The sequence below is a fragment of the Numenius arquata genome, chromosome 1, assembly GCF_964106895.1.
Source record: "Numenius arquata chromosome 1, bNumArq3.hap1.1, whole genome shotgun sequence".
NCBI classification, from domain to species: domain Eukaryota; kingdom Metazoa; phylum Chordata; class Aves; order Charadriiformes; family Scolopacidae; genus Numenius; species Numenius arquata.
Genome location: NC_133576.1, coordinates 21,851,647 through 21,871,718, shown reverse-complemented (window position 1 = coordinate 21,871,718; position 20,072 = coordinate 21,851,647). Strand labels below are relative to the sequence as shown.

At 39.3% G+C, this 20,072-nt stretch overlaps 1 protein-coding gene across 3 annotated transcripts in view; it reads right to left on the bottom strand.

Annotated features, from left to right (window-relative positions):
- PHLDB2 (pleckstrin homology like domain family B member 2) overlaps window positions 1–20,072 on the bottom strand; it is a 68,289-nt gene that overhangs the window by 17,576 nt on the left and 30,641 nt on the right. Inside the window, exons 7-14 of one of the 3 annotated variants that reach the window (XM_074159407.1) lie at window positions 13,626–13,754; window positions 8,786–8,941; window positions 7,913–8,023; window positions 7,077–7,166; window positions 3,745–3,888; window positions 2,761–2,934; window positions 1,907–2,047; window positions 1,224–1,323 (exon numbers count right to left, since the gene is read on the bottom strand). In XM_074159407.1, the coding sequence (XP_074015508.1) occupies window positions 1,224–1,323; window positions 1,907–2,047; window positions 2,761–2,934; window positions 3,745–3,888; window positions 7,077–7,166; window positions 7,913–8,023; window positions 8,786–8,941; window positions 13,626–13,754 (1,045 nt within the window). The remainder of the gene's footprint in view (window positions 1–1,223; window positions 1,324–1,906; window positions 2,048–2,760; window positions 2,935–3,744; window positions 3,889–7,076; window positions 7,167–7,912; window positions 8,024–8,785; window positions 8,942–13,625; window positions 13,755–20,072) is intronic. The other 2 variants (XM_074159416.1, XM_074159425.1) reach the window with 2 other exon arrangements.

The following is a 20,072-nucleotide window of genomic DNA, read 5'->3' as shown; positions in this document are numbered from 1 at the left end:
AACAGATAATATCAGATAAGATTTTTCAGACTGTGTTTTTTGCACAACAGCCTAATAACGAGTCTGAATGTACTTGCAACCTATTCCATCCTTGCACACACATTACATCAAAGCATTCCAAGTTGAGGATGAAGGTCCTTTTCTATCACATCTTAAATACTTCAGGACAAGTTAGCCACAACAGGGTAGGTTTGTGGAAGGACTGCTGCATAACCAAAGCTCAAAAACAACAAAATCAGCTCTATAAAGTGAATGTAGTAAGTCATAATCCCTTCTCAGCAAGCTTGTTCCACCCCTGTATTGAGTCATCTTGGTGCGTATGGCTGACCTCAGTCGGGGCTCTTTGACCTTTAACAGCTGCTGGCTCTGGCAAGTCCTAGAACAACAGGACGGATCCTATCTCAGCTCAGGCTTAGTCAGTGCAATTCTACATAAGGACCTTTTGCACTTACGTCGATAACAGTGATGCAGATGCTGGGAAGAAAAGAAACTGACAGACGGCACTGAGAAGCAATTCCATGTGAAGATGGGACGCTTATGAATAATGCATCTCATTAAAGCGGAAATTAAGTGTATCGACTTAAGTCCACAAACAACAGACAAAAAATCCTATAGCCTACAGGACAATGTTTCAAAGATGTAACTTACTTTTGGATCCAGAATTGCCATGTCCCTACTACAAAAAATGCACTATCTATCCATGAGAGAACAACTCTCTCCTTTCCTATTTTGTAACCCAAATATTTAAGACCAGTTACAATAGTACCCTTACAGATTTGCAAAGGTATCTCTGTCTAGGGAATTAATTTGTTCAGGAAAAAACTACATGGCTGTGAAAAACAATTTTTAAGATCACAACATGGAAAGAATTACTAAAAAAAAAAAAAAACCAAGAAAAAGGAAGAAAGCAACATGTAATATCATCAAAACCACGCATGGAAATTACCCAGTTAAACCAATGTGCATTTTTCAATATAATTTTCTTATTTACGGGAGTGTATTTGATGACCACATACTTCAAAACTGCATGTGCACCTACATCATAATCTTAACATCTTATTTTGCTGATATCTGCAATTGGCATTTAGAGCTTGCTTTTTTCACCAAGACAGAAACTTTTATTTTACAGCCCTGTTGATTACAGCAATGTCAGTTTCAGACTTATTTTCTGAAAAATTGAACACCGACTTTTAGCAGCAGTGAATCAAATAAAAAGGTCTTACCTTTGTGCATCCTTCTTGACTCTGACTCTTTGGTCATGGTTGCCAGGCAGTGAGGAAGTACACTGCCACAGCTGTTGCTCTGTCCTAATGGTAAATGTCCCTGCAGGAAATTTTATAAATAGAAGCTTAAAACTACACTTCAAGACTTTTTTTTTTTTTTTTTTGTATCAGCAACTAATGTTAAAATAACTTGCTTTGTCATGGGTATCAATGTCACATCATATCAATCAGCCATGGATATTTTAGTTGTGCAAAGTTTCTGTTAGACCAAAATGTTTCCGAAGTTACATATCCACCTTGCTGCCGTTTGTTTATTTACCATGTCAAAAATAAAGAGTATTTTCACTTTATACACAACCTTTACCATTTAGAGGCCTTAGGTAGGAAGGAAAACAACCTGTTGGGTCTCTAGAATCAATTTAAACTAGCCTGGAAATATAATCCTTGCAATACATTAATCATAAATGCATGATTACTATGGCAGCATGGCATTTCCAGCAGTCAAAGTAAAAGCTTCATGTATATTCCCACATGTTGATAAACCTGAATTTCTTTCGAAATCAATTGCAGATATGAATTTGGGGGATTATGTAAAGCTTACAGTGCTCCCCAACCTTATCTCTAACATGATATAGGTTTTTATATAGACATTGGAAGGCTATTAATAGCATGCAACTACGTACTTTAGATGCAACGCTTCGTCCAAGCGTAGAGCTATTGAAGTGGGGTGATACAGAGGGAGTCGTTTTCTTGCGAGGTAAAGTATCACTCATGTACATGCATTCCCTGTGCTGCTTCTTTCGCTCTTCCAGATTTCTGAAATGCTTCAAATGTAATTTGTTACACAGTTTTGACAAAATGAATTGACCTACTTGCTCACTTATGCTCTACATGGAATATACTGAAGGTGATAGTCTGGGAACTTCACTGGAAAGCACGAAATCTAAAATACAGAGTACCTCCTGCTTCACAGTGCTTTCCAGAATTTCTACAAATATCACATCAAAATCATGCTGATTGATAAAATACGTTAAATTTATGTGCACATATTGTGTACGTGTCCCTGTATCTAATTTTTTTAAGAAAAACCTCAAGTCTAGTGTACAAGTGGAATCAAACTACAAAGAAAAACATTTATTTACAAGTCACTCAAATGAATCGGTGGCTTAAAACCAATGCGGTTTTTGAGAGGCATTGTTCAAATGTATATGAAAAATTAATTTAGGATTTCAAATGTGGCCACCTGTACTTTATTGTACAGACTGCAAGTCTTCTGACAGTTACAATGGCTCCAAAATATTAGTATAAGCCTCTGGATTGTTTATATAAGGAGAATTTTTGTTCAGTAACACTCTAGAACGCGTTGTGCTTATTTTTAAAGGAGCAGTGCCTTTAAGTGCAACACTCCGCACGCACGCTCAACTTATGATCCATCACATCACTTTAAAAAACTTCACACATTAAATCAACCTCATGGCCACCACAACAAAACCAACCAAAAGTAATACTCCCAAGTTATCAGCTTTGAATGTGTTACCTGTTGTTGCCTGCGGTGTTTCTTAGCTGGCAGAGGTGGAGGTGTATCAGATAAAGGAATAGGATCTACATGAGTAGCCATGACCTCAGGCCAATGGACTGATGGAAGTTGAGCAATAGAGCGAGGAGAAAGAGAGTGAGGAAACACAAATCCAGAACAGAGAGGTGATCTTAGCTTTATAGAAAAAAGAGAAATTACACACAGAGTTTTCTTTTTGGAATCGCTCAAAAGATACGGCACATACAAGCTGCAGTTTTAGCACTGTGTTTTGTTGGAGCATTTAGCGGGAAAGGAGATGTGTTGTATTGCAACTCCCGAGGCGTATTTAGCTACCAGAAGCAGCACAGAAATGCCAAATTCTAAACCAGTTGCAACACAAAGATAAGTGGCTTTACATTCACAAGATTATTCCATTCCTTTAAAAGGGGATTTATTCAAAGTTTGCTATGGTCATTACAAAGGCAAAAATATCACAAAGAATGAAGAAAAGAAAGAGTAAGCTAGAAGACACAGATTGGACAGACTCCATGAAATAGCTAAGATAACTAGAAGCTACACATCTGCCCTAAATATACTACTTCTGCCACATCACAGGAAAAAAAACCCTACAAAACATATAGAATGAACCCCTAAGCACCACTGAGTGAGTAATCGTTAAATGTGTCTGCGGACCATTTCTCCAAAGGTGCATTACTTTATAGTGTTTGACAGGCAGAGATTGTCACTTCTTGCTGCTTGGGTCATAGGCATTCAGGTGTTTTGGCCTTTGAAGTCCCACCTACATCATCAAAGACAGTTTACAACTGGAGCAGTCCTTCAGCTTTACTATTTAATCCTTATCTGACTCGGTAACTTGCAGATGGCAGTATGCCTTAGGGTCAATTTGTTACATGTTGAATTAGCAAGAAAAAAAAAAAAAAGAGAAAATAAAAAGGTAGCCATGAAAGAACAATGCAAACAAAGGGAAATGTCTCTCAAACAAACCTCTTTATTTTGTGGCTGGCTGGTCAGCACAGCCGTGGAAGGCTCAGTGGCAACTGCTTCAGCATCTGTGGGGGGCTGGGTAGAAGGGGATATATTCGTGGAATTGCCATACAGCTCACTAATTTCACTTACACTGATATAGCCCTAAAAGGAGGAATTCAGAAGTTAAAAGGAGCAAAAGCCAAAAGACGTGCAAGAGTATTAATGTATCCAGTACGATGAAAGTTAGTTTAGAGTGATACAGCCAAATATTTATTATCTTTGAAATACTTCATCATAAATAAAATCATCATTAAGCTTTTAAAATGTTGATTACTTGGATTCTGAAAATTGTTCTTCATTTAAACAAATACATTTGTATGATCAAAAAGCAAATGTACATTAAGTGACCAAAAATCTTTACAAAAATGTAAATACCCTTTAGAAATTAAGTAGCTCTTTCTTGGGAAAGCAGATTGGAGAAAAAGAAAGAACAAATTTTATTCACCTGTTTTTTTTATCCTCCCTCCCTCCAACCCCCATGTTTTAATATAATAACTTACCCTGATTTGTTTCTTGCCTAACTTTTAAGCTAGTTTAAACAAACCAAATAACTAACAGGACTGGGAAGAACTTACATAAAGGCATGCCACTGTTACTCTATAAATTACACTGACACAACACCTTCCATTTGCAGTGTCTGGAAACCGCTTCTAACTTTTAGTTGTTACCGGGAGACTTGGGTAAGATGCTGTTAGTGTTAGCTCCATAGCCACTACAATTTGTCTTTTTTTAAAAAAAAAATAAAAAAACCCAAAAAACCACAGGAGGTGACACACTGAGGAAAGGCACAGACATCAGGGTGTGCTTCTGCCGGCAGAGAAGGCTTATGCAAGCAGATTTGAACATGATGGCAGAATACAAATATTGCGTGTGTTCTGGTGTTAACTGAATAAATGTTATTCAAAAAATAAAATATAAATTCTAATCCATGGTGTATAGGATGCCAAACTGTAAAAAGTCAAATGTCCCCACTCCTTATCCGTAGAACAAAAGGAAGAATAAATTACTGTTAAGCAATGTCATAAAAATGAGACAGAAATATGCTTATTTTAAAATCAAGATGGTAAGCAGCTTTTAAATTGAGAAGGTGTTGAAGGGACTATGTCTCTATTACTGTGACATGTCAGTATGTATACTTTGGCAATTCAGTAAAAGAAGCCACAGACTGCTATTGTATTGCTTCTTTTCAAAAATGCATCATTTTAAACTTAGCACTGATCCTAGAAGGCAGGTTGAAAAAAACACCAATGCCATTATCTATGAGCATAATTTCCAACTTATTTTAATCAGTTATTTCAAACAGGTACACAGTTCCGGAAAATTATATAAAAACCGTTCAGTTCAGACTCACAACCTCAAGGGGGATTCACCGTGGGGTTAAAAAAATAAGCAAATGACAAATGACTGCTGTGCTTTGGCTCAGGCCCCTATTACATTAGATTAAACGAATGGTTTTAAATCAGATTAGGCATCCAAGTAATTTTGTCAACGCTGAACTTTTAAACAATATTGATTTTCCTCGGTTATTTAAGTACTGGAATAAGCACCCTGCCTCTTTATGTGAGGGTGTGTTACTCTCTATTGCTATGCATGCAGGGAGTGAGCTTCGCGATGGACGGGAGAGACTTTGAAGAGGGGCTCAGAAATGTTGGACCACAGACTCAACGGATACATGAAATTCACTTCTGTGTGCAGGGAGTCTGTTTACACCTGTGTATCGTTTGGTGCCTGATTTTTAAAGGTGCCAGAACGGTCAGAGAGAAATTAAACTGGACTGAGACAAACGTAACATCTGGCAAGGAAAGGCAATTCTTTTTTAGGACAGAGCCTATGGGGCCTCTGAGCATGAAACAGATAACCCAATGCTGTTCCTTCCCTCATTTACCATAGAGTAAGTCCTAACTGACTTCACTGCAGTGAACAGAACCATACCACTAAATAACCCATTTCACTAAAAAGAGTGTCAGGCTCACTTAATGTAGTTGCGTTTTGAAATATCTGTGATTAAGCAAACCATTATGTGGATATGAAGATAAAAACCAGAAATAGCATCCACTCTCTAGTGAGAGAATGAACAGATCCATCTCAAAATGAAAAAAAAAATGAAGTTTAGACTTGCAGATGTCCTGGTGGGAGGTCAGATGTCCAGATCAGATTGCCACCCAGGACACTGGAAGCCTAAGTGTCTGCAAGATGGCTTACAGTGAGGAAGGGTGTTCAACCGCACTGGCATGTGCTGGAGGCCACCTGGGTTCACCACAAGCTTGAGCCCAAATAAGCAAGACCACATTTCCCAGGTGCCAAGAGGACACGTGGTTGCTTTAGACTTCAAGAGCCAAACTTCCTACATCATGAGATGTGGCAGACCTTGTTCGGGGCTTTGATACAAGGAGATCTGGCAAGTCCAGTCAGGCCTCTTAAGCAGAAGTTAATAAAGCAGCCACAGATACCTGTCAGTGTATTTTAAATGCTAGATTTTCCGCTTCTCCATTTGTAACTTCATGTTTATCTGCAATTTGCAGATTCATCAAGTCAAGTCAAGAAGATAAATATGGCGAGTCAATGCTAATACCATAGGTGCTGACGGAATCTTTGTAATGGACTGTGGCTTACCTTACATTGTCCTTGCTCATGGACCTTGAGGCTTAAAGCAGTACCCTCAAAGCTCTGAAGTCTTGACAACTGCAGGTAAGCTCAGGGCCTCATCATGCATTACACAAACTAACTCAACTTTTTTCAGCAAGAAAATATTTGACACCTTTACTCTTTCAAAACAGTTAAATACATAGCTCAATAGGTATCTTACAAACACAATACCTTAAAGTCTTCAATTCAATGCTTTTTAAAAGGATCAAAATGTACACTTATCATACTTTTTACAGAGCCTTAGAATAAAAGGGGCCAAGGAGGGAGGCAATGATAAAATCTACAGTGCAAAAATAAGACTGAACTGTATTCATACTTGAACAGAGTTATTCCTGGACCTCATTCTTTTTCACTTCAATGAGGTTTAATTGTCTATTTTGAGAAAACTGGGCACACGCCACCACCACCACCCTCCCGCCACAAATGATCATTTTTCCAGAGCAAGAGATAAAGGCGATACCAGTCACATCTGGGAAAATGTCAAGAGAAGCTATTTTTGCTCACTCACGCATTTGGACTTCAATGAATAGCTTTACAAAGTAATTTCATCACTTCTCATAAAAAATATATGAATAGAACTTCACTAAATACTAAAATTATTAAAAGTTACTTATGGTAAAGTAAAAAGCAGTGAATCTCTTTACCTCTTTTAGACTATTTGGACTGACAGGAAATCCCTTTCCTCCAGAAAGCGTGGAATATTTCTTTTCCAGATTACAGAGATTCTCTTTTTCCTGTTAAAAAAGAGACATTTTATGTTAAATACCAACAGCCACATAGTGAAAATAAATGCTAGCCATTTCCTTAGGCATGTAAAGAAACATTCTTGAGATGAAAGGCTAGAAACTGCACAGCAGCACTTCAACTTCATCCACTTACAGCAGAACTGAACAAAAAATGGAGATACAGAATGAAGAGCTAGTGGAAGATGTTATTTAATAACCACAGCCAAACCAAATAGGTCTTCCTTCAGCATTTTGAAAATGCTGATTCTGCTTAATGAACTAAACATGATTTCTCTCATGATGAAAAACATAAAATAGTGGTGAAGGGTTCATGCCAGCTTCTTATTAACCAGGCGTTAGCTGATGTTAAGTGTCTCATGTTGTAGCCTAGTATGGGCTATTACAAGCCAAAGTCTGAGCTCTCTGTGCACTGCTCCAAGGAGCCACACAGGGAGCACAGGCTGCTAGCCTTAGCACCTGGGTGGGTGCCTCTGGTTGAATTCTCTGAAAGGGGGGCACCTCTAAAACCCTCTCGATTATCAAATGTCGCTAGCATATTCTCCTAAGAAATCTGCTGATTAATTGCAAAAGTTTTCTTTATTTTTAAAGGTTAATGGATACAAAAGATGTCTATCGCATTATTACCTACCTGATAGCTTCTACATAATTGATGCTTCTCTTGTTCTGTGTTCTTTTATTCTATGAAATGCTTTTTTATTACATGCTAAAATATTTGAAAGACAATAAATACTTACCCTTTGCAGCATCATTATTAAGTTGTTTTTCTCTTTTACAAAATGATCTTGTTCTCTTTGTGCTTGTTGGACAATATGATTGGCTTGTTTTTTGAGAGCAGAAATCTTTTCCTAATATAAAAAGAAAAAAATTTACATGTTTTACTTTCAAAGCACAAGACAACCTGCAGCAAGGATCTTATTCATGAGACTTCACTCATTCATATGAATGAAGCTGTAGGAAAAGAAGTTTTTACAAGACACTTCACTGCTGTGAAGCAGATAATTAAGTAAGATTTAGACACAGTAAAGAGACCATTTATTCAATAGACAAAACAAAAGAACAGTTGCACATATTCTTTGGTAATATGGTGAGTAGCTTTCATATAATGAACAGAACTGATTTAGAGATGCAGCTTCTGATCTCTGAAAAACTGGTATTTAATTGGTTGAGATAGGACCTTTAAAACTGTTTTTAAAAATTAAGGTATTTTATTAATTTGGTGTTCTATTATTATTTTAACAAAATCATTTAACATCAACATCAATCATGAGCATAAAGTAACTGTAGTTTTGTCCAGAGTGTACAAGTCTCCTTTCTTAAAGAAGGAAAAACAACGCTTTGGTACTCTTTGTAGTAAATTGAAGACTATAATTTTCATATGCAAATATACAAACAGGGCATGGAATTTTATTGATTTATTTGCTTTTGGAGAAGCACATGATTTGATCTGTGTGGGATGTTACTGGGCCATCCTGTTTGCTCTCCTGCAAAAGCTTTTTCAGAGAGGAAAGTTTTGCATTATTTCTTACTGATAGGCAGGTTGTAGATTGGTTTCATCCCCTTTATGCTCAACAACAAAGAACAAATGAATTGAATGTTAGTGCTTTTACCTTTCTACTGACAATGCTACGCTGATATTCAGCTACTTCACGCAGGAGCTGTTGTGTCAGGTTTTCTTTCTCTTCATCTAACCTGCTTTCATGTTCAAGCTGCTGAAATTCCAAATCTTCAAAGTGTTTGCTTTCTATGTCCAGTATATCAGCATCCTTAAGGAAAAAAAACCAACACATAAACAAGAAGAAAAAAGTAATCATGCTCTCACTGACACCAGGGTAGAGATACTTAGAAACACACACAAAAATTAGTCTAAACTGGTATTTACATATCTCGTACAACACGTTCAAACAGGAGCTCAGAGCTTTTAATGACCTACTGTCATACTCGGAGAACAAATATGGCTAATAATTATTTTGATGTTCCTTTCTCCATCACTCCTACTGACTCCCCCAGCCGAGAAAGACGAAGCACCTGCACAGTGAGGGAGCTGTTTTGCTGCGTTCAGAGCAAGCAGGAGCCTCCTGGCACTGTGGGCACCCTGGCTGGGCAGATAACTTTGCTGTAGCCTAGCTGTGACACCACCAGAGATGGAACCCATTTGGTGAGGTTGTCTTGTGGCAAATTGGGAGAGCATCCGCTTACTTTCTGTCCTGCCTGGTTGGTATCATCCCATTAACACTGGAGAACTGCACACTGAAATAACTAATTATGGGAATACACACTCAAGTGAAGGAGTCTGAACTGCAGTTAGAATTTCTTCAGGTCTAGCCTAAGCACCAACCCTGTTTTTATTGTAGTCAGATAAGACAAAAGATACATGGAGTTGTGCACCATCAGCACACTGCCATCACCTCAGCAGTGATGACCAACCATGCAAATTGCTCAGCCAGAAGCTGATCATGGACCACCAAATTGGAGCTAACAGTTTCTCCCTATGCAAACACACAATTAAGAACTCCAGTCATCCACCCTACCTAGTAAGTCTATCACTTCAGAAAGGGTATCAGCCCACTTTTATGCATTTCCCTGGACTAACGCCAGGTTTTGTCAGGAAAAAGAGGTTGAATGCTGCAAAAAGACCCAAGAAATAAGAACACACCTGCCTTCTGCTTAGGGATGACAAGATAAAACTTATGGTGCTTTTCAGCACAAGAACTGAATGCTAATCTTTCTCCTGGAACATCTGTGTATTCATAACATGAATCCCTACTTACAAGTTCCAAACTTCTGAAGATAAAGGTGATTTTAATAATTGCAGTATTATTTAAATGCTAAGGCTCTCTAAAATAGGCACATTGCACATAACTTGATATGTAAGAAAACCCACATCCTGTAAGCAATCTATCATTTTAGAGACATGCAAACTTACTCTTTTTCTTATTTCGACCTAAGACAAAGGTTAGTGACTGAGATAAGCAGACAGGTCTGTATAAAAGCATCTGAAACCAGCTTCCAGCTGGTAAAGACACGGGATACAGAAGCTAAAGAATCCAAGTTACTATATGAAGTGCCACCATCTTCCCATTATTCTCCAAAGATGTGCCTTCCACTTGTAGGAGACAGTGAAGAGATCGAAAGCAAAGATGTGGGCTAAAAATTACAAGAAAGTGGTTACCTACAATACAAAAATGTTTCATTCAAACCAGTCAGCCATCTTCAGCATTGACCTGTGGAAGTCAACACATTCAGGCTATTTCATACCAAATTAATTGCTACTGAAGCGGAAGAGACAGACTTCAGAGAAGACAACTGACAGCCAAAAAGGCAACTGATAGCCAGTTCAGCTCATGAAACACTATATTCTTGGTGAGACGCACTATGGAACAAGAACTTCACCACATTCTGTACCACCATGTCCACTGGGTAAAAAACATCCATTCCTAATTTGAAACCAAGTCAATTTTCAAATTAAAAAACCTCTGAAGGGTAAGTGGCAGGAGCTTAGCTCTACCAGTGGTTGTGAGCACATTGCAGTGGGATCACCGGCCAGGAAGGCCCATGGGGACCGAGATTCTGGGCAGCCTGCGAGAGCAGGGCACAGCAGCAGGGGCACAAGGTTTGGCTCTGAGATGTGCCCACAGAGTCCTCGCCATGACCTTCACAAGGATCCTACTCGGCAGCGTAAGATTTGTAGGAGGATTATTATTCTTGCTGTAGATAATGGCTTCCCGAACCAAGTAGCAAGTATACTCCCTCCCTTTTATTAAAACAATTGACATGAAAACATTGTAACTTATTATCTCTTAAAAAACATCAGACAATGATTTTGTATTGCATTTCCAAACCATAAATTTCTTTTGTCATCTCCATTACTTCTCTAATAGCACTGGAGAAAATTTGATGGGAGAGAACCTGGCCGTTATTTCAGGGTATGGTGGGAGCTCCATAGGCCTGCAACATCTGCAAAAATTTGGAGAATTTTATCTGAAGAGTAAGGCATTTCCTAGCATTGGACAGTGTCTTTTCAGATCTCTGGAGGAATCCAGGCATCCACTCTCATTCTCCTTTTATGCATGTCTTTATAACTCAGGCACATGAGAACGAACAAGCTTTGACACTGTCCTACTAACAGTGAAAGATTAAGCCTGCTAATTAAATAAGCCATCAGGACGAACTATGCTTTCCCTCAGTGCCTTCCACAAGACCCCAGGTTTCGCCAGTCTCTGGTGAAGTGTCCTTCCTTGCCCAAGAAGGACAGCGTATATTCATTTGGGACACCGGGAAGCAGCAACCCCTCAGTAGTCCACATGCCCACTGACCCCTCCCAACCCAAACGCCATCCCAACCCTGCAGGCAGCTGCTACTGTGAAATGGGCTACCTGCTCCTCTGGGCACAAATACCAAAGTTACTGAAGTCCCAGAGATGAAGCAATAAGGAAATTTCACACCGGACCATGTTAGCAGGAAAGTAGCACAACATAACCTGCTGCAGACTCGGGATTTCCATTGGATAGTTTGGGTTGGAAGGGATCTTTAAAGGTGATCTAGTCCAACCCCCCTGCAATGAGCCTTTTTAGCAGGGCCTGTTGCGATACAACAAGGGGTAATGGTTTTAAACTAAAAGAGGGTAGATTTAGACTAAATATAAGAAAGAAGTTTTTTATGATGAGGATGGTGAAACACCGGAACAGGTTGCCCAGAGAGGTGATAGATGCCCCATCCCTGGAGACATTCGAGATCAGGTTGGACGGGGCGCAGAGCAACCTGATCTAGTTGAAGATGCCCCTGATCATTAATCCTGGGCTGGGCTGATTTAGGGGAAAGAAGAGATTTTCTATATTTTGGGTACAATACTTACATTATTTTCTTAGCTGCTCTCACACTTAATATCTGTTTGAGATATACTGTGCAATAATTCAGTGGTAACTTCTCCTGCTTCAACAACAGCAGCCACAGCTAACTTTCACTGCAATTGGCCTGGAATAATGCAATAGGACTAACTGGACATTTAACTGCACCCTCACATTTCAAGTTTTGTCCCACTTTCAAATTCAAGATCATTATTGACCCAACTTGGAAGGAACAAAAAAATTTAAAAAATCTAATCAGATTTCTAGAAGCCTTTTGGTGGTCAATAGTGATACTATCCCATAGCAACAAGACTGCAACTTCTTATTAACTCATACCTCCAAGTACATGACTGCATAGGAAAGGCTTCCTTTCCTTTTAATATGTATGACATTACATAGTAACCTTAAAAAAATAAAATCAGTATTAACAAAAATCCTTAAGTGTCTCAAAACCAGCAAACTTCTCGGTTACTACAGAAGAATTTAACATTGTTATTTCCAAAGCTGGACTTTTTTACTTTTTGCTCCTTGAAAAAACAAAACAGAATTCTGCAAATACACCAAAATCTAAAGAATATTTCCTTTAAAGCAAAAAAATGACTTTTTGGACACTGCTATTTCAGACCTTATTCCCTATGTAAACACTCAAACCAAAGAGGGGTGGGGGAGAGGGGGGAAGTAGTTTGAGTTTCAGATGGCCTTTTGAGCTTGCGGTACTGGTGCTTTGAAAATTATTTCTGCCTTCCTGTGTCCACACACACACACCCCGCCCCCCCCCCCCCCCCCCCCGCCAAAGCTAGCAAAGCTTGCTATATATGCTGTAGAATGCACTTAACATTAATAAATTCCAAAATCCTTCCCTGGAAAATAACTGTGCCTTCACAGACAATATTGTAGCTCTTTTGGTTACAAATAATACAAAATGAAATCAAATTGCAATTAGATTTTATGCGAAGATTATTATACCAATGTGCAACTGTTGAAAACGTAGGAACAAGCAAAGCCATTAAAATAAGAGGTATATTATTAAAATTTAATTTTTCAAAGCACAGTTCAGACTAACAGCTATGTACTGAAAAAAATAAAAAAAAAAGTTCTCCATTACTTCAGTGAGAGCCATTTACAGCAGTGCAAAGGAGGAGTACACAACACACAACAGGATCAAACGACAGCGACAGGAAAATGCTGCTGAAATGGCTGATCCCACTGACCAAAGTTCAATTCCTGCCTTTGTTCACACAGGTAAAGAGCAATGCTCCGCCATCCATCTAAACCTCACAACAGCTTCCACACCACCCAGCAGCCCTAAGGTGCCCATTACAGGCAAGTAGCCCAAACCTTTAAAAGCATTCAACATAAAATGATTTCTAATCCGCCCATTTGCGCTCTACTCGTTTTGCCACCGTGCACATTACCTATTACAAGCATTCCACAAAAAAACATAACCCTGGTGACTATTAACAATTATACGTTGCAAACGTGTTCAGACACTGGGTACTTGGAACAGAGTATGTCACACTTAACTCTAAAAGCAAAACAAAACAAAACAAAACAAAAAAATCACAAAAAAAAAGTTAGTGCAATCTTGAAACTTGCTACTGACCCTCTTCAGCTGCTGCTGTAATTGTTCCCTCATGGACTCAGGGCAATTATCAAGCTGCGTCTTCTGCTCGGAGTAAAGCTCCTGAAGCCTCTCTAGTTTTTCCCTCTCAGCATCAAGTTTTAATTTTTCCTGAAGCATGAACCAGAAAATAAACACAATTACCTTCAAACCCAAGCAGTTGTTAGTGATTATGACAGTGAGTGGCAAAACGTTAACGAAGAGTTGAAGCACGTTGGTCAAGGACAGAAACCTGTTGTTAGTTGAAATGCAACGGTGGGATGCAAAATGATCAAAACAAAACATTAATCATTTTAGTGCGGTGATTAATTCCCTCTCCCTTGTCACTGTGTTTTCTGCCCATGCCTGGATGATGCCATTAAAGCCTACTGCCCAAACACTTGTCTTGCCTAATGGAAAAAACAAAATTAGAAAATGAGGAAATGGTAGCCATGTTAGTGAGGTAACTGATGAAGGAGAGAGAGAAGAGTAGCTTTTAGAAAGCAAAATGGATGGAAAATGACTGTAGTCTGGCATTGAGGGGAAAATGGATCTTCCCAGGAGAATGAATTACATGCCTATGTGCCTCTGTACAGATAAGTACCTTTAGCAAGCAGTGAAAAAGCAGAACAAGACAGAGAGTAACTTGGCCAGGAAATCCTGTTGCAGCAGAAACACCAAGCGATTTAGCAAATTAATTCATTTGCTTCAGGGTATGCAGGAACTGTAACCTGTTTGCAGGGATCGGAGGGGACTCCTCCAGCGAGTTCAGCTTTCTTCTCCTTACGCTCGAGCGGCAGTACTCGGCATACTGCTGCTCACCCTCAAAAGCCTTTAACCTTTAAACCTTTGTAATAAAATACTACATGATTTACTGTGCAGCATTGCTCTGAAGACTGGCTGTAGATCACTTGAAACTACCTTGTAGACTATTATTTATCTATGGACCAAAGTTGGGGAACGAATAAACCAGAGTGCGAAAAATTCTTTCAATGCCTTTTACTGGCATGTACACTGGCCAACATAGCAGATGTGTTTTCTTCAACTGAGAAGTTAATAACTGGAAAAAACCAATATGCCTGATATGCCAGGCACAATTAATCAAGTAAGTCCCTGAAGCCCAGTGCTCTGCTACCTTCTAGAGTCACACCGATATAGTTCCCTTTTCCCACTTCTTGTTCTGTAGTTATGCATCTCCTCTCAAATGGTCCATAACTCCTTAATACTCAAAAATTAGCAGTATCAGCCCCAAAATATCAGCTTTTTTTGGATGCTCCAAGAACAGCTGAATTCTGTCATGGCATCCACTCACTTGTCCCCTTTCCAGTCCCAACTATTATTTAATTTTAAAATCAAATGCATGGCTCAGCGGGTGCTGTATGGTCAGACACTCTGCAGCACCCTGACAGCACACACCACAGAGAAGAAACTTCTTTTAGTCTACAGTACTTGGCATTCAAACTGTGGGATGGTCTTTCCCCAAAACCTTCTCTTTATTGTTCCTGACGCGGTTCTCAAACCCTCACACATGGCAGAGGCACAATAACAAACATGTATTAGCTGCCTGCTTTCTTTATGGTTTTATCTCTAAACCTGAGCAGGATCAGGGGCTGGGATTTCATTTTCCCAGTATTTAAAAACAGCAACAGGAAGCATTCTCATTCAAGCCCAATGTCAACCAAATTCCCAACTGTTATTTTCATTTTTACGTGCAGCTCATATAATCAGATGAACAAAATGCTGAACACAAAAGATTTTTTTTTTTATTTTGGTTTTAAGCTTGTAAAAATGAGCAGCTGAACCAGCATATTCAATTACCTGGACTTCCTGCACTAGCCTCTGTCTAACAACAGCAGCAGGGCTCAGAAACAGGGGGGATGTAGCACGTGTAAGATGCACAATGAGGAAGAAGCATGCAACTCTTGAGAGGTCACCTCTAGACCTCTGTCCCCAAGGAACCCCATTTGCTGAATCATCCCTACTTCCGACATGGAAGGAAATCTATGAATAAACTGGTAGTTCCCTTCCTCACAACCTCGCTGTCCATTTAACGTTTAGCCTCCAGGCTACCATGTTGTATCTCGCTTTCCTTTTCTGCCCACCTAGCAATCTAAAGCAGCAAGGACTTCTCTGACCTTAACTAGCAGTATTGTGCCTCTGAAGCTATTAATAGCACTCCTAAATGTCTATGTGCTGCAACAAGCAGGCTCATTCATTAACAAGCAAATCAAATCTCAAATGTGAGGAGACATCATCAGCAAGTATAAAGCTCCCTGAGAATCCTACCAGAGATACTGTTACTTCCCTCAAGAAATTAGAAATGTATTCCTTTGAGACTGAAAGTGATACTCATCTGGTCTATTTATAGCATAGGAAGTGCTAACATCCCACCAAACTGGCTCCCTTCAAAATGTGCAGTCTTAACAGGAAATATCCCTTTCAGCAATGAGAGGCATTATATGTTTTGCAGCTGTGGAGTTAAGTTCGCTGACATCTCTGGCTGTGCATCAGTAAAGTCGGTTTAATTCACAAAAGAAATTTGATAAATAAATGAATAATCAGAATTTTTTTTCATACAGTCTCTTCCCATAAACGGATCAAGGCAAGTTCTTTTGGAAGGGAAAAAGATTAATAACTTTGCAAGTTAAGTGCAAGATGCAGCTGACGTGGGCCTGTGGCTGACTCCACGGGCTGTTTGCTCAGGAGCAGCCAGTGGCAGAGCTGTGAACAGAACCCACGTGCTCCAGCCCCGCATCCTCATCTTAACCACATGAGCTTGTACTTGTTAAGAATTTCTCCGCAGACAAACGCTTCCCAGCCCCAGCACTGACTCTGGAGCCGCATTAATCTGTAGTCTGGCTGAATTCTTAACATCCTGTTTCCACAGAAAAGAAGTACAGCTCAGTAAAGCATAACATCTGGTCTTAGCCTACTGCCCAACTTACCCTGTGGTCTGCCTCTAGATACATGTTAAATGAGCCTGGGGATAGCCAGGACTGAGTGCAGGACTGATTTGTTTTTTGATGATGCTGGGGCACAGCTTGGATCATTTTTAGAGGATATCTGAATATTGTGAAGGATAGCAGTAGAAAGAATTGACGTGTGACACTGTCGCCCAAGAGCACAGATGTAGGATGTCAGCAGAGCACCCATCGTATGAACACAGATCACAAGAGATCGACACGGGTCACAAAAGGAAATCAACCTTTAGATCTGGTAAAATTGATTTTAGAGCAAAGAGAAAGAAAAAAAATACATGTCAAATACATATCCAATACATCTCATAGATGATGAGGACATAGAGGACATAAAAAGACAATCATAGCCCCTAGAAGAATGGGAACAACATAAAGAAAGGGAGAGACCAATTGCTTCAGTGTTGTCTCCTGTGGTTAAGGATGCCCTATGCCTGATCAATACTGCTACTTAAACCCCTAGCAGGTCCCCATACCTCATCTGCAGAGAAGTTCTGCTTTTCGATTTGTCATTCACCATATTCTGCTACTGCAGGCAGGCAGGCTATAATTGTAGAGCAGCATCTGTCTGCACATATATGTGCCTTCTGAACCAACCCTCCTGCAAAAACTGGTAGACTCTGCAGAAATGAGTCAGAGTAAATGTGGGTGAAACAAAGAAAGCTTTCTCAAAAATCCAGATAAAAATTGGGGGAAAAAAAAAACAAACTAGAAACCTACCATTTTTACCAGGTCACTGTGAAATGGACTGTATGGGTAGGTGACTTGGGCTCACTCTACAACCTTCCAAACCCAACCCCTCAAAAAAAACCCCCACAACCCAACAAAAAAGCTAAGTATGTGCTATTTTCATAGAGAGAGAGAAACTGCAAAGAAACCCACAAGCCATAAACAAAGAAAAAAAAAAAATACTGAATGCCTTCCCATCCAACAGGCTCTTACACTTCAGATGTTCCAGTCTGAAGAACTCCAGGACTTTCCTCAGTCCAACTCACCTGCAACTCATCATTTTTTAAGGTAGCAACCTCTCATTACCCACACCAAGCTTTAGACATGCACGCCCTGTCTCTCAGGATGGAATCAGCTAGTCTCACAACTTTAACAGGTTTCTAAAAAATAAGGAGAAGCACATGCAGTTGTTTGTTCTGAAAAGCTTCTCCATCTCATCTTCATCCTTTCACCTCTGGCCAAACTTTATTCTTATACACTCCAAAAGAACGACCCTCCCCTTCTCCAAAATAATCTACAGCAAACAGAAGGGCTGCAAAAGCTAGAAGTGGAGGAGAAAGAGCAGACTACAGAAATGATACGTTTCCACTTGGAAGTGGTGAGAGGCCACAGAGTTTGTCCATTCAGTAAAATATTTTGGAGAATAAGTGGAAGAGCAAGAAAACTTGACTTTAACAACTCACTGATAAAATTGGCTTAACCCTTGCCATGAAAATAGTCTAGTCCCTAACAGAAAGCAGGCTAGCAAACGTTATCTGATCGTCAGCGGTTACTCATGAAAAGGGCAAATGCTACACATGGGGAAAGTGTTAAACCTGAGGTCTACCAACTCTTTGGGAACTCTTGCATATTGAAAGCATTTCCAATGCTATGGCTGATACAAATCAGACCTCGTGCAACTCTGATTAAAAAAATACTGTTGAAATGAAACAGATCCTCCTGTGCAATACTGTACATGCTCCTCTTCTATATTTTTTCAGAGTACTCTTTCCTGCATTCCTTGCCATCTTTCAGAACGGCAGCATAAAATGATTTAGTTATTTGTCACTAAATCCTTGTGGGTTTCATGCAAGAAACCATTAAGGGTGCAAAAACCCAGTATGCCAGGCATGTGAAAAGGATCATAATACAATAGAAGAAGGTATTTCACAATAGTTCTTTTTCCTCTGTGAGTGGTAACTTATTATACGCATCATAACAGACTATATAGAGTGATGGCATCTGTATGAGAGATCTCAATGGTTTTGTTTCCCATGCATGTATAAAGCTAATGTTAAAGCCTTTTAAATCACAGTAAGCAATACCTCTGCTTTAAGTAAAAAAATCACAATAAGTGGACACATTAACTTGCTCCTAAGACAACTCAAGTTTTTTTGAGTTTTTAAACTCATTCTCTGACCATTGCAATGTGTTGTTCTAGTGAACAGATGGGGAGGCAAAAGAAGACCCCTGATTCCAGAGCACTGTTCCTTCATGAATTTAGAAGAGGAGGAAATAATCATCTAAACCAGATGAAAGAAATTTCAAGTGAGAAATTTAATATTCTGTACAGTTCTCAACATCTAGATGACAATAAGAGGATTTCCGTTAGTGGTGCAACCTATCCTGCTATTCCATAACCATTTCAAAAGAAAGCTTGTGAATTCAGATTTTTCTCCTTGAGTCTCCATATTCATTTTTTTCCTCATTAGTGTTCTCTCCACATGATATCCTTATGTGGATACACCCAGAGGAGACAAGCATTCCTCAGAATACTTAATCTTGTGTATCTTGTCTTAGGGAGGTTAATAATGTTATAGACATGATAACTCATCCATTTAAAACAGTTGTTTACGTCTTGCTGAACTGGAATCTGACCAGAAAAGATTTAAAAGACTATGTTATGAGCCATAAATTTGTCAGATTCATCAGAATAAAAAACAACAGCAGGACTTTTGAATACAGGAGAGGAAGGACTGAGGAGAGACCACCATTATATTTAACTTTGATTGCTGGTGTTCCCCTTCATATCGCTCAGACAGCTGCTCTTTCCTTGGCTCAATTTGTGCAAGTCTTTGCAGTACTAGTTGAGCAAAGAGGCTGAGCTTCAAGTGTTTTGGCATGTCTGGGACATTCTGTTAATGACTGAAAAATATTTCCACAAAAGCATGTGGACAAAATTAAATGTATTCAAAAAAAAAAAAAAAAAAGAGTTATCCACTGCCAGCTGCTCCTGATTTCTGCTCTCGAAAAGGGACAGGAAACGCAGTTTGATAAAAAGAGTCCCAGAGTACGTATTTCCACCATGAGATAAGGCAAAGGTCCTCCAGAAAAAGAGGAATAACCTCCCCCTCCTAAAATGCAGTCTAAACCTTTGCATAAATAATTGTTTTGAAACTCTCTGCCAAAACTCCTTCTTAGCTATGATTACCTCCCACAGCACTTCTGCTGAATTCATTACTCATTTTCAGTTATTCCTGTCTATTCATGCTCGCTGATCTTTTCTTTCTTTCCCCGGCGATGTTGTTACTTTCAACCTCATGCTTTAACTTGGAGACATCAGGCATGCCGGATCATTAAGCATCCTTTCTCCACATATACCTGGACTGCATGTTTTAAAACTACACAGACTAAGGAAGCGCGGTATGAAAAGAAAGTACTGGGTAAATCTGGATTACATCCAATCAGGTAAATGCAATTTTCTCCAGCTTCCTTATAGACAAATGTCAATCTTGAACTAAGTCTTGTGACTGAAGAGTCACCAGGA